Source organism: Elaeis guineensis, chromosome 5, assembly GCF_000442705.2.
Source record: "Elaeis guineensis isolate ETL-2024a chromosome 5, EG11, whole genome shotgun sequence".
NCBI lineage: Eukaryota > Viridiplantae > Streptophyta > Magnoliopsida > Arecales > Arecaceae > Elaeis > Elaeis guineensis.
Window position 1 is genome coordinate 9720227 of NC_025997.2, and position 16011 is coordinate 9736237.

General features: G+C 39.1%; 2 protein-coding genes across 2 annotated transcripts; both read left to right on the forward strand.

Annotated features, from left to right (window-relative positions):
* The first annotated feature begins 7 nt into the window (after positions 1–7).
* Positions 8–6107, forward strand: LOC140857922 (glutamate receptor 2.8-like). The gene is made up of 6 exons (XM_073257331.1): positions 8–245; positions 340–582; positions 659–1125; positions 1173–1685; positions 4752–4953; positions 5806–6107. The coding sequence occupies exons 1-6, from the start codon at positions 122–124 to the stop codon at positions 6105–6107; spliced, it is 1851 nt and encodes a 616-aa protein (XP_073113432.1). The 5' UTR covers positions 8–121.
* On the forward strand, positions 1473–7296 carry LOC140858012 (glutamate receptor 2.8-like). The gene is made up of 4 exons (XM_073257428.1): positions 1473–1685; positions 4642–4953; positions 5806–6211; positions 6352–7296. The coding sequence occupies exons 3-4, from the start codon at positions 6173–6175 to the stop codon at positions 6910–6912; spliced, it is 600 nt and encodes a 199-aa protein (XP_073113529.1). The 5' UTR covers positions 1473–1685; positions 4642–4953; positions 5806–6172; the 3' UTR covers positions 6913–7296.
* The last annotated feature ends 8715 nt before the right edge of the window (positions 7297–16011 follow it).

The window sequence follows — 16011 nt, forward strand, 5'->3', positions numbered from 1 at the left end:
CGTCTTCTCCACCCCACCACCGCCACCTCTTCTCCATGCTCCAACACCGCCGCTGCCAGCAGCAGGACCCGCGGCTTTTAAAGTCGGCCTGGTCCTTGACAAGAACTCTTTGGTTGGGTTGATGTCTCGCATATCCATCAACATGGCCCTCTCCGACTTCTACGCCGCTCACCCCAACTCCACCACCAGCGTCCTCCTCCTCCCCCGCTACTCCGCTGGCGACGTCATCTCCACCGCCGCCGCCGGTACTTCCCCATCCCTCCCTCCACTTACCACCACTCACCCACCCTCTCTTGCTTTTTTCGTCGGTTGATTGACGGGCTACTGCTACTGGTGCAGCTCTGGACCTGATGATCAACCACGAGGTGCACGCCGTCCTCGGTCCCCAGAGGTCCGTGGAGGCGTCCTTCGTGGCGGAGCTCGCGACCAAGGCCCGAGTCCCCGTGGTCTCCTCCTCCGCCACCAGCCCCTTGTTCGTGCCGTCGCAAACGCCCTACTTCATCCGCGCCGCCCAATCGACACCGCGCAGGTTGGTGCCCTCGCCGCCCTCGTGCAGGCCTTCGGGTGGCGCCGCGTCGTCCCGTATACGAGGAGTCCGACTACGGCACCCCCGTCGTCCTGTTTCTCATCGACGCCCTCCATGCCGTCGGCGTCCAAGTCCCCTACCGCTGCGCCCTTCCCACCTACGCCTCCGACGATCGCATCTCCGTTGAGCTCTACAAGCTCAAGACCGAGCAGACCCGCGTCTTCGTCGTGCACATGACCTCCACCTTCGCCCGTCGTCTCTTCGCGCGCGCCGAGAACGCAGGCATGATGGCCGAGGGCTACGTCTGGATTGCCACCGAGGGCTTCACCTGCCTTCTCCCCTCGTTCGAACCGGCGGTCGTGCTGGACACCATGCAGGGGGTCCTGGGCGTGAGGCCCTTCGTTCGGCCATCCGAAGCGCTGCGCGATTTCCAGCGCCGGTGGAGGCGGGAGTTCTGGAAGGAGAACCCCAATTACACCGGCACCGACGCCGCCGAGGTCAACAATTTCGGGGTCTGGGCCTACGACGCGGCCTGGGCCGTCGCGATGGCTGCGAGAGCGTCGGTCCGGTCGGCCCGGAATTCGTCGCACCGGGAAACGGTCCGACCGATTTATCCAAGCTGGGGGTCTCTCGGACCGGCCCGAAGCTGCTGGAGGCGATCTCGCAAACCGAATTCGATGGGCTTGGCGGGAAATTTCGGCTGGTAAAAGGGGCGCTGAACGTGTCGGCGTATGAAATAGTGAACGTGATCGGGGAGAAGGCGACGAGGATCGGGTTCTGGACGGCGAGGTACGGGCTGACGCGAGGATTGAATTGGAGCAGCGAGAGCCCGTACTCGGCGACGAGGGATGGGCTGGGACCGGTGATATGGCCCGGGGAATCGACGTCCGGTGCCGGAAAGGGTGGGAGACACCCACGAGCGGGCGGAAGCTACGGATCTTTGGTACCGGGGCCAGTGGAACCGGGATTTCATTCGTTCTTGAACGTGGAGAAGGATCCGGTGAGCAACGAGACGAAGGCGAGCGGGTACGTGATCGATGTGTTCGAGGCGGCGGTAAGGCAACTCCCCTACGCGTTGCCGTTCGAGTACGTGCCCGAGAACGCCAAGGGGAAGAGAGCCGGGGATTACAACGCTCTCGTCCAAGAAGTCTCTAATCAGGTTGGTTATTTTGCTCAGTTAATTATTACTTGTCTTCTAGGACTAGTATTGTTTTGACAGCACGTGCGGTAACATCTATAGTTAAAATATTTCAATAAAAAAAAAATCTATAGTCAAAATATAAAACATTATGTGCTCCCCATTATCTCTTTTCTGGATTTCTAGTTAGGTTACGTTTTGCTCTGCTAATGACCCGTTTAAGAATAAATATCCAGAAAACGCTGATTAGTTCAATTAGTACAGTAAGGAAACTATGATATTATGTTGTTCAAGAAAACAACTCTGTTACCACTGCTTTTGATTCTTTTCATGGGAGAAGTATTATTCCTACATGTTCAACACTGAAGGAAAGTGAGGTGGGGAAAAGTTATATCCTAAACCGCATGCACGTTATGGCTGTTTATCATGCCAATCATCTCGTCTCCTTCTTGTAAGAATCTTATTTATCAGGCCACTAATCTCAGTGATTGGCTCAGAGAAAGAAGATGAGGTGATTGGCATGGTTCACGACCATGGTGCACACCGTATAATATAGTTCTCCTTCTTATGAGTTTAGAACGACATGTAGAATTAATCATTCACCAGCTCTTTCAGTGCTAAAGTTTGGTTGTGACATAAAAAGGATTTGATTGCATTTGCGGAAAGCTCTTAAAATATCTCAACTTGTTCAGGTCGGTGAGGACCAACCGTCAAGCTAACAAGTATATATGACTTGGCCCAGCAACTCGATCACCTTGACCAGTCCTACATCTTAGATTGAACAGTACTAAACAGTCGGATGGTTGACCAAATAAATTTGGCAAGTCTGACTTAGCATATCAAATTGACTTGATCAGACCTCTGGCCGCCAGTGTTGATATTTAGGCGTAATCACTTGCTTGACTTTTAGGCAAACATGCGGAAAGATATCCGCACAATCTCTAGTACCTTACACGCGAGGATTTCCAATCGGACTCAGACTTCTTGATTTTTAACTTCTCTCAGATTAGAAATCATGTATAGGATTCTTCCAAATATTTTTCATAGCATAAGTGTCAGTGTACAAAAGAACCCTTCCCCAGTGTACAAGCTATATATTTCCTCTCCTATTAGTTTGTCTAAGTCTTATCCATACCACTCCTGCTCATCAAGGTTGTAATGCTTCAGAGATTCTTAACCTCATGGATTACTGATCATTGACCATGTACTTGAAGATACTAAACTAAGATGGGAAAAATAGTACATAAAATTTGCATGGTTGGTTTGTTGTAGAGACGTTTCGTGTTTCTCTCTAAGATGAGGTTTTCTTCATGGATATATTGAAAGAATATTTAAAAAATAATCTATATAGATTTTGATAGTTTACCTTTTTTATGAATATGTAAAGCATGAAGTGCATCGCTATCACAAACCCATCATTATCTGTTTTTTTCTGAGAATATGTCATAAATTTTCATCGATGCTACTTGATAAACCAATAAATGCATACCTTTTAAAAAGAGGGGACAAAATTGAAGTCTGACCTGCAAATCACTCTTGACTAGAAAGGTCAGCACACATGGTTTTTGAACATCACGATCTTATTTTTTGAGAAAATGGTCAACACGCTCTCCCCTATAAAATCCTTAGAAGAAATGGTTGATTCGAGGTCAACTCAAAATAATGGAAAAATATGTATATTAAGAATGCTTTTCTTAGGATGGATGACACTGGCTCCTAAATTTTTAATGTTTAAATTATTAAGATATGCTCGTAAAGTCCTAGCTCTGCTTTCAAATCCAATGGAGCTAAAGCCACAGGCGGGCTTACACTAAAATAAGCTCTCAATAAGTGGCAACTGACAGCAGGTGACAGCTTTGTCGTCCTTTTTTTCTCAATTTTTTTTATAGTTCACATGGTCTTTTAACCTTAGAGTAACTTGAGTGACCACATGTTGTCTCCCTCAAGCTACTCAGGAATCAGTATTTAAAGACAACTCACTAGAAAACAGGAGCACAATGTGATATATAAAAAGCGACGCTGTCTGATACCCTTATCCTCGATCACATGGTACCGTAATCTCACGGCCTAATGTCTATGAGCATGGGCATAGGCTACTTGTAGTACAGTCCAACAAGCTTTTTCCAAGTATCGGTTGCTGGCTGAAGAGGGGATAAGGTCCTTGAAAAAGCTTAATTTGCCTGCTCTTCTTTTATTTTAAACGTTAACCAAGAGAATTTTTTTTTCTAAGGATATAAGTTAGGATTTTCCAAATTGTTTGCTTGGTATTTCATTTCACCTTTCCCCTCTAATTAGTTATTGATTTTATTTTATTTTATTTTTTGGTGAGAAGTTTTTACTGACTCTAAGGTGATCTTGCCTTCCACCACTCTCCTAATGTAAGTCCATGACATAGCGTGTTCGCAGTGGAGATTCTTTCTTTTTCCTTTTTAATGTCATTTTAGAAGTTTATTGCAGTGAGGTGTGGTTGGTCTGGTGTGTTATCACCAGATCCTCGGCTATATTGGTATAACGAATTACTTCATCATTCCAGCTATTGACTTGTCTATTATAAAATATATTAGATCATGGAGAAGATAAATGGTATCACAAATCAATTTATCCCAAAAAAGAAGTACCAAGCACTGACCCGATTGATGCTAATATGCATAAAAGGCAAGCTAGCATCATGTCATGGTTGCACTCAACTAGATAGAAACGAACATGCAACCAACCAATTGAATATTTTACCCAAAAAAAAAAAAAACAATCAAATGAATAGGACCACCAGCTATTTATATTCCAGCCCCAACGATTTGTGAGAGTCAATATGATCATAGAACTAGTAAGTAGTCACATCAAACTCTTAAAATAATAATCTCTTTTGGTGGAAGCTCTTCTTCCTTCAAAAAATATGACCATAGCACTAATTAATAATCATATATGATTTATGGCATTTAATACAAAATGGTGGTGGCATGGTCATTGGTTTTCGCAGAGGTATGATGCCGTGGTGGGGGACGTGACGATCACGGCCGATCGATCCAATTATGTGGACTTCACCCAACCTTACACAGTCTCTGGCGTCACCATGGTGTCCCTATCAAGGATGATCGCAGCAACAGCGCGTGGATTTTCCTCAAACCATTGACGGCGGAGCTGTGGTTGGTGAGCGCTGCCTTCTTTGTGTTCACCGGTATCGTTGTATGGGCTTTGGAGCACAGGATCAACGAGGAGTTCAGAGGCCCATGGAACCACCAGATCGGAACCGTCTTCTACTTCTCCTTCTCGACTCTCGTCTTTGCTCACAGTTCGTACTCTTCTTCCTCCTCATCTGAAATGACTGCCGATGATTTTATATAGAAGTGTTGGGTTTGAACCAGGCCCATTCTTTCACTACCCAAGCACGGTTGGGCTCATCAATCCATGGGCCACGTTAATCCACTTCACTTGATTCCCACCTAGGGAATCTCTTCTCCTAATAGCATTATTTTCAACATCTGGAAGTTTTTTAACTGGTAGTTACCATTAACTTGCGGCACTCATATAATATTATATATATATTCCGCTTTTCGAAGTTATGATTCTCTTTTATTAAAAAATTACAATCCATTATTTATTATTTTATTAATTTCTGAATTGTCTTGATCTTGCCTAATTGTACACATATCTAACACCTAGCTAGATGGTCCGTTGATTGTCCATATATCACATGTAGTGTCAGTTTTGTCACGTGTCTCCAAGGAGACATTTGTGACCTGTAGTATTTGAGGAACTAACAGCGTACCCGTGTTTTATGTCTCTCATTAACCATGGTAGACAATTTTAAAACCAATAAAAGAAAAACTTTTGGTTCTAACATATCTATTTTTTTTATATAGAGGAAATATATTCCATTAATAAGTCTCTTGTTAATTAGAACATAATAATTTCATCTAAACTTCCTATATATATATATGTCTACCTTGATTATTTTTATGTTCTAGTTTTGATTACCAAAAGAAGTGTTTTAGGGTTTGTGCATTACATGAATTATTCTAATGATGTCTCACAGCTTCCCTATTGCATACGCTTCCGTGCACATACTAGCAAGTGACGACCATGTTGCAATTTCAGTAGCATTAACATGTTATGCTTTGGATGTTTTTGCATGGGAGTGCAGGGGAGAACGTGGTGAGCAATTTTTCAAGGGCTGTGGTGATCATATGGGTCTTTGTGGTGCTCATATTGCAGTCGAGCTACACTGCTAGCCTGACCTCAATGCTCACCGTGCAACGGTTTAAGCCAATCGTGACGGACTACAAAGAGCTCATAGACAGGGGCGAGTATGTGGGCTACCTTAAAGACTCCTTCGTGAAAGATGTACTGTTGAAGTGGGGATTTCATGAGTCGAAACTGAGGCCTTACAAATCCCCCAACAATATGCGGACGCACTGGCAAAAGGAAGCAAAAATGGAGGTGTAACGGCAATAGTTGATGAGATCCCATACCTCCAAGTCTTCCTCAAAGACCACTGCGATAATTACACCATGGCTGGCCAAACCTACAAGACTGGTGGATTTGGCTTTGTGGGTTTTCCTCTATCTCTCTCTCTCTCCCCCTCTCCCCCCCTCCACCCCCCCCCCCCCCCCCCCAACCCCATACTTGTAATGTCTTACTATGAAGATATCCTTCTTATTTTATTTGCTCTCTGATATTGCTCGCGCAGGTCTTCCCAAAAGGCTCACCATTAGTCCCAGACCTCTCGAGGGCGATCCTTAACGTTACCGAGAGTGATGAGATGATGGAGATCGAAAGGCTGTGGTTCGGGGATCAGTCCGACTGCCCAAAAGAAGGCAGCACCCTTTCTTCTAACAGTCTTGATTTTAGAAGCTTCTGGGGCCTCTTCCTCATCACTGGACTTGCTTCAACTGTACTCTGCCTCTATTATTTGGTCACCTTCTGCTACACGAACAGACGCGCCTTGAAGACCATTGCCTTGCAGAACTCTCTTAAATGCAGGCTTCACTCCATTGCCAGGCTCTTCGATGAGAAAGACCTCTCATCACATACATTTAAGAAGGCTGCGCTAGAGGATGGATCGACAAGGGTCAACGGACATCCCGGCGCCTCTCCTTATCCCAACTATCCACAAAGCCCAAGGAGTATCTCTAACCATACCTACGAGGAAGGAGTTAGTACTCCAGTGGAGCTTGAGACTGTGAGCCCAACTGCTGTCAGCCAGAGTCCAGAGACGCCGCCGCGTGAGTGTACTGAGGCCAGTGGGTGATGGTGCCTTCGTTCGCGTGCTCAAACCGGGCGAAAGCTTAAGATTCTTGCATGGCAAACAGACTCGTGGCTGCTGGACTTTGAGAGTGAAAACCGTGCCCTGCCATCTACGTAGATCTTGGCATTATTTCTGAAGTAGATAAGGAGTCTCATAGCTGAAAGAGGCAAATAGACACTTCAGCTAATATGTTAAGTTCGTGTCCTACCTAACTTACAGATGCTAATGTGGATATATAGTATCTCTTCCTTTCATGCCAGTACGAAGAGGACTGTTGTAATATTTTGAAGTACTGGAAGAATGACCCTTGCATGGATATCAGACATATGTATATTCTCCAGCAAATATTCCTGTTCCATTATTAAATATTTTATTTGCTGACTCTCCCATGAATGTATTTATCCTCGTATGATTTAATTTATCACGCCCTGAACTCAACACTTAGGTTGGCTACATACACGATATAACCACATAAATTCTAAAGCGAGATCCGAAAAATCATATAAGATCTTAAAATCTATTACAACATCAATATTCATAATAATAATAATATAATTACATAACAAATAATAGAACTTGTACAATTACAAAAATTTAGTTATCTGATCAATATCAATGATATTCTATCTATTCAATCTTTTCAATTGTGACACGAATTATAGTCAAGTACATGCACCCTGTAATTCTAGAAAAGAAAAAGGAGAGGGTTGAAAGTTTTGCAGCTTAGTAAGAATCTTTGCACTTCCACACCAAAGCAATAATATGTAAATTGAAAATAATAGTATATAATAATATATGAGTGAAAAATATAATTCGTAAAAACTCACACACAAAATTTTGAGTAATTCAAATTAATATCCACATAATCATATATCAAATATCTATCTTATCAAAAGATACATGTTACAATATGCCAACAAGTAAAATCTTTTATTTAATATTGGTTTCATGTATCCTAGCATATGTTTCTCTTATAATAATTTCAGATTTAATAATCTTTTATTTTTTAACTTTTGACTAATCCAGATCGTGTCTCAATCCATGTCTGATCAAATTTTTATGCGTAAGCCTGTGGTGGCTATCTCATGCATAAGCTCTTGGAGGCTATTCTATGCATAAACTCTAGAGGCTATTCCATGTATAAGTCATGGAGTCTATCCCAGGTATAAGCTCCTAAGGCTATCCCACGTATAAGCTCATAGAGGCTATTCATATGATAAGATTAATCCGAACCATTTCTTATCCATTCCATTATTATATATTGATTTATCAAATCAATTCTAATTTAACAGCATGTTCAAGATAAATATATCATGGTTATATAAATGTATCATCAATCATTGAACACATATATAATCAAGACATAATATACTCATGCTGAAAAATCATATTAAAATGATATTATCTCATACAAAGTCAAATCCATTAATACAAATCCAACGGTACAAATTTAATGATTAAAAAATATATATAATGATGATTGTGTACATACATTCTTATCTCTATTGATAATAATTTAGTCATAATGTTTAGTAGTCTATATCTAGCATGTCCGATCAGTCAATGTATATTTAACTCATCTTTATCAAACATTAGCATAAAAAATAAATTATTATTATATTTTTATTTCAAAGATCTGATATTCAAATTACTCTTAATCTCAAATTTTTTGATCCTACCTAATATATGATGAAGTAATAAATATGATTTAGAAATTTATTATAATTTAGAAAATAGAGCATCAATCCTCTTACTCCACATCTTCTCATCCAGTTTATTGTACCCAACATAGCCAATACCAATAATCAGAAGAAATCATGGAGTGATTAGATTGTGGTGAAAAGATTAGGAAAAAGAAAGTACATGATTGTCTGATAGCAATGTCTGGTAGCCCAAGTAGATCAAATTAGGGGCTCAGCTGATAGATCATAAAGTAAAAACTCAATAGGTTCAAATTTAATATGCCAGCATTATCAATAATGGGTGTTCTAAAAAACCCAAATGGAGACCAACATAGTGACTATTTTGCCGATGTCAGTCTAGGGCTCTCTACTGGGTTCATCAGGGGTCCACAAGATAAGACTCTCGGGCCCCCATTGGTTTGATAAACCATGTAGAGAGAGAGTAGTAAGAGAAAGAGAGGAGAAAAGAGAGAGAAAATAGAAAGTAAAACTCTTTCTCTTCTTCTAAAATCAGGGGAGGCTCTCTCCCTCCTTCTTCAACCAAAATAAGGATGGAAGGACTGGCTAGGTGATGACAACAACTTGGGTGGGGCCTTGGCCACGGAATTGCTGGGGACGATGGTTGGTTGGTGACAAAATTAAGATAAAGAACATAAAAACACCTTAATCATTGCAGACTCATTGGCCGATGCTTATGCATGATTGTACGGCCTAAGGGGACCCTAGGAGACAATGAAATTTGAACAAAACTGGTGGCCAATGGTGGTAACATGGAAGAAAACCAAAATAGGGCACCCCTTGTTCGACATGGATTCCGACAACTTGCCGGCTCAAAACAAGGTAAGATGATGGCCATGGGAAAAGAGGAGAATAAGGGCTTAGTTCAGTCCTTTACCTAAGTTCGGTGAGGTTCTACAGGATAATCTGAGATATCCTTTTTGGTTTGAAAAACCTAGGAAACTTAGCAAAATCCTTGAAACCGACAATATTTGCTTGGGATTCCAGTGGAGTCCAAAGGAAGAAGAACATGGCCTCTATAGACGGGATCTAGGATTTTTGGCTTGAAATCGGGATGCCTTAGAATCCTAGTATCCGACGGAGTCAGAAAGGAAGAAGATTCTAGATCGGAGTCTTTATCTCCTCTAGTATGTGCCAAGCATGCTCAAAATAAGGGCTTTGGCCTCATCAAGCCAGTCCAATACCCCCAAAAATTTGGGTTATTACATAATTTATCCAATTGACCAAAAAATAGTGCTTGTGTTTCATTCCTAAGCCAGTATTGCAAGCTTCTAATGGTTCTAAAGAAATAGCCTTAATTTTATCCAACTTTTGTTGAGAAAATAGTGAAAATATCCAAATCTTTAAGAGCAACTTCATATATAGTCTTTCCTATCCCCAATATAGGAATTCAAATAGCTGACAACTTGAGATACTTCTCCCTGATTTCTTAACAGAATTTAATCCACTTAGCCATATGATGATACTCAAATTTTGAACTCTATTAAATAATGTTTAAAAATAATTAAATAGACATACTTGTACCTTATTTGAGGTCAAGTAATTCTCCGACCAATGCTATAATAAAAATATTTTTTGACGGTAAATTGCTTATGATATTTCTTATTATATACCGCTAAAATCTTATTTTTTACTATATTTTGATAAAAATACTGCTATCTTTCGATAAATATTTTTTTAATTATTAGTGGCACTTTATTATAAATACCACTATAAATTTATATTTTACGACATATTACTTGAAGTGTGGGAAACCAGAACTACTATTAAGGTATTTAACTAATATGCCGATAAATAATATAATAATTTATCTAATTTTAAAAATTATCGCTAAATTTTAAATTATTAATTTTTATATAGGGCTTGATTTAATCAAACTGATCTCATAAAATATGTTATTACACATATATATTCTTAGCATTACTTATTTAATGATATGAATGTATGTTAATAAGTTAAATAAATTATATTATATTTTAATAATATAAGTTATAAATTAGTGGTTCAGAACTTGCCTTTCAAACAAGAGATCATTGGTTTGAATCCTCCCTTTATCCTAATTCTAGGATAATTAGTTTATTTTTTGATAATTTTTATCGATACATAAAAAATATTGGTATTAATATATTAAAGACACTTATATATACCGTTAAAATAAAATTTTTATTGATATTTTATTAAAAATATCGATAATTAATTACCGACCCCATCTTAAGATGGTATATAAAAAAATGCCACTGAAACATCGGTAAAGATATTTGCAGTATTCTTTCTAGCCTATAGCGGTACTTAAAAATGTTGCTAATAATCATTTTTATTGTAGTGCAAGATCTTTTTTATAAATAAGACATATGCATCAAGGTGAAATTTTATACATTCTCTAAGAAAGTCTTCAATGCTTAGTTGGAATTGTTTAAAACAACTGGTAAATTGCAAGTTAAGAACTAGACATGTTCGTCACCTTCCTTAAGAAGAGTTCAGAGTTCAAAACTGAAGCTCCTTGTATTAACTTACAAATTAAATCACATCATGATATGCAATAAAAGATGAGCCTTTTTTTTTTTGTGGTGGTTAATAAGGATCTGACGAACACTAAACATCCGTCACATACCTCAAATTTAAGAATTTCAAACAACTAAGGTTATAAAGGTTTTGCACTCCTATAATAACAATCCTATTTCAAACTTTTTTTTGAAAAGAAATTATGGTAGGGAGATTGCCTGTATTTACAATTATCCAAGTTAAAAAAATAAAGTACCTGGGTTATACCATCCGACACTCAAATCCAAAATCTCTCGTTGTTAAATAGAGAGGTGTGACAACTACAATAAACTCCAAACCACAATTTTGGTTAGAGTTAAAACTTGGTTTTTGTTTAAATGTAGTGAGTTTGTGGCCTACTTGCTGACAAGATTCTTGCCATTTTGATTTTTGGTCATGAGAATCATGATTTGAGGGTGTGGAGTCAGTCTTACTATCCTAAAATTTTTGTAAGGGATCTTGTTGAGATGAGCAGGCCAGTGCTAAAGAAGAAGATCGAGTCTACTTGAATCTGAAGAGTGACTGTCCATCTCAGGATTAGACTTTTTCTTTAGAAGGACGCTTGGGACCGCCACCGACTCAAAAACTTCTTTAAGAATAGAGATATGGAGGTTCTGGCCACCTGTCTGATCTACAAATTGGAGAACAAGTCAAACGGAGCATGCTCTGCTCCATTGTTCGAGGGTGTGCTTGCACTACAAGAAATTTGATTTTTTGCGACGAAATTTTTTCGTCGCTAAAAATCTTATTTTCATCGCTAATAGTATTTGCGACGAAATATATCATCGCTAAAAATTTGTAGAGAAAGCCTCGTAGCAAAAGACCTTAGCGACGAAAATATTTTATTTCGTCGCAAAAATAGTAAACCAAACGACGAAGTTATGTACTGTATTAGCGAGAAAATATTTTGTCGCAAGAGCTTAAATTTTGTCGCTAAAATTGCAACGAAAAAAAATTCGTCGCTAAATATTTTGATTAAAAAAAAATTTTTCTTATTTTTTGCGACGAAAATTAAATTCGTCGCAAAACTTAGCGACGGATTTCGTCGCAAAAAAATTGTCGCAAATATTTCGTCGCAAATTGCGACGAAAAAAATGTTCGTCGCTATAATTGCGAGAAAAAAAATTTCGTCGCTATAATAGCAACGAAATAAAAATTTCGTCGCTAAAGGGCGACGAAATAAAAAAAATTCGTCGCCATAATTGCGACGAAATAAAAATGCGTCGTCATAATTGCGACGAAATAAAAATTTCGTCGCAAAAAGGTAAAATTTTTAGCGACGAAACTATTTTTTCGTCGCAAAAATAGCAACGAAATAATTTCATCGCAATAATTACGACGAAAAAAAAATTTCGTCGCTATAATGGTGACGAAATAATAATTTCGTCGCTAGAAGGACGACGAAATAAAAATATTCATCACCATAATTGCGACGGAATAAAAATTTCGTCGCAAAAAGTTATAATTTTTAGCCACGAAACTATTTTTCGTCGCAAAAATAGCAACGAAATAAAAAATTTCGTCGCAATGAATAATAAAAGTTTTACTTTTTTTGGGTTCACAAATTTTTTTGCGACGAAATTAATATTTCGTCGCTAAAATAAATTTTGGATAAAAAATAAAATTTTTATTTATTTTCCAAAAAAACCTGCTCAAATACAAATTATCTGATCAAACATATTTTAAATAAACAGTATGTTAACACAATAAAAATATTCTAAGTCAAAAGACCAATTTCAAGTATCAAAAAGTTTCATAACCATCTTTGTCATATACAAAAATATAAGTCCATACACTATTTTAAATTTAAAATAAGTACAAACTAAGTATGATCTGACTCGTTGGCCTCGTTCCCTTCTCCAGGCGTCGATCCCTGACCCGATATGTGTCGCGATGGTGGTGCAGAGGCGGCATCATGTGACTGTAGAGGTGCTAACTCAGAAGCATCAATACCGAGCCGTCCCATCACCACAGCTATGATCCTCTCGAGCGTCTGACTACGATTCATCCAGTAACTAATCTGATCTTGCATCATGCTCATGGATGTCCTAACTGCCTCTGGCACCGATGCATCATCAGACCGGTCGGATGACGAACTGCATGATTTTTTGGACCGCATGCTATGACCAGATCCTAGCTGCCGCCCGAGGACGGTATCCAAAATCGTATCATCTGTCATCAAACAAACCTGCTGCGATCCAGTATCATCGTCAGATCCCACCTCCCTCGTCGCCTGCTCTCTCAATTCTAACATTTTTTCTTTCACAATAAACCAAATAAAATCATAAATTTTTTTCAAACTCTTTAAAAGTATTCAAAATGTAGAGTAATGATACTTACATGACGCTGCCTCGCCTCCTCGGTCACGAACTCGCCACTCTTATTTTGATAGAATTTAGCATAGGCGTCGATTCCGGATAGTCCCTGTTCAAACAAAAAAAAGAAAAAAAAGATATCAAAATAATATAAATATTTAATAAAAGTTACAAAGTATGATTGCAAATGTAGTTACGTACCATCCTCTTCATTCCCTGTGCAAAAGAGGCACTTCCTTGCGTGTGAATAGAATCAATCTCGCTCCTATTCACCTTATTCGCCTCCGATCGTCGCTACAAAATACATACAATTATAACCAATAAAGGACATAACATAATTAAAAAAACTTGGAACACTAGACATACCTGAAATGCCTCACTTCCAAAATGCTCACATAACCACCGCCAATCGTCACTAGACCCAGCCCAATTTCTGTATGGCTGGGTCACAGGATCAATCCCCTTCTCCTGCAGCTCATTGTAGTATTTATGAAGCCTACATCGCCGATCTCTGTATCTATTTGCAGCCATCTTGAGAATACATGCCGTCACTTCTTCGTCAGTGCAATCCTCGAAGTCAATATTATCCTACACAGTAATCATACCAAAAAGCAAATACATGAAATTATTCATATAATAAAAAATTTATTTATATAACCAAAAATAATATGGATCATGTAATGATATGCAAGACATCCAAATTTAATTCTTACCTTGATGTGAGAGACTAGAGCATCACGGTATCGAGGAGCTACATGTTTGAAACTTTCAACAGTCCACGGAAAATGATTCCACATATACAAACTGATCTCATTTGCGACGATACTAGCCTCTGTGCCAACCGGATGATCTCGAAATATATGTACCTTCGGTTTTTCATTGTGTGTATGCACATATTTTTCCAAAACAAGACCCCTACTAGGACCACGCACTGCATGTCGATGCTGTGTTCCTACATATACAAATTGGTGAAATGAACATATATCATGTATCACTAAATGCATATAATAAAAAAATATATATGGTTTATAAATTGATAGAGATGTACCTGTAAGGGGATGATGCTGCGGTACCATGGCCTCCGGTTGGGCAAGCTCTGGCTGAGCACTAGTCTGCTCTGTGGACTCGGGCAACTGAGTCTCATCTAAATCCTCTGACTCATCATGCAAAATGTTAAAGTGAGGATGTGTATCATCAAGCGGAGCCTGCTGCCTACCCCATGAATGTCTACGTCCAGGACCAGTCATGATGCTGCAATGATTAAAATAATTTAAATCAGTACGTAATCAAAAAAACTCAAGTATTACATGATATAACAAAAAAAAATAAATTGAATTACTTATTCATATTAATTATTGTTCTCAGATTCTGAACTCGTGTCCATATAGTCATCTTCGACGGGAGTCATAGAAGACTTCGACCCTGAAGTGCTATCATCATCGTCGTTAATGAAGTCATTATTGGATCGTGCTCGTGTCCGTGCCCTTATCGACGATCCAACAACAGAAACATCCTCAGGTTCATAATCGTCTCTTTGTAATTGTCCTATGTCAATCGTATCATCTGGCACTAATATGTTATCTGGTGCTTGCATTTGATATGCTTCATTTTCAATAATTGCACAGACTTCATTCTTAAGATGTTCATCGTTCGGGCATGTGAAAAGTGCAGGATCAAACAAATGCCTATGCTGAGCCCTTATTGCAACTCGCCAAGGCTCTTTCATTTTGTTATCATCAATATACCACACTAGTCTTGCTTGCTTTGCAAAAATATAAGGATCACTTTCATACCATACATGACCAGTGTGGACACTGACGAGTTGAGGATCTATAACAATTGGCCTGTGTCGTCCTAAGTCATACCATCGATACTTGAATAACACAATCCGTCGAAGACCACTATATCTCAACTCTATAACCTCATGCAGAACACCAAAAAAATCTATTATTTCACCCTTGTGCTCGCCCTCCACGCTTATTCCACAATTCTGTGTGGTTCGATCACGATCGCGATCTTCCGTTAAGAATCGCACACCATTGACTATGCATGCTGAATATACTGATACACGTCTGTCAGGTTTTCGTGCAAGTGCAGCTAAGTCATTACTGATACAGTTAGGATTGTCTATACGTAGCTGAGCTATCTACAATTAAAAGAACAATAAGCAGATTAAATTTGACAAAATAAATACTATATAAACAAACTTTTAATCATGGATGAACATGAACATAACTTATCCGTTCGTCAAACCATGATGCGAATTGATTCCTATGTCGTGCCGCTGCTAATGTAGGATTACTTCTTCTGAGCTCACTTTCGTGTTCTCTGAAGTGATACAGTAATACCATTATATTTTAATTTAGAGTCCACGTACATTCATTGACATATCAACAAATAAAAATTAAATGTATATACTCACATCATGTAGGCTTCTACCTCCTCGCAATTGTTTAGCACATACCAATGCATGTCATCCGTTTCTTGTGGTGTCAACATTCGAAAATTTTTTTTACCATATGGTCGGGCAACATTGGAGAACACGG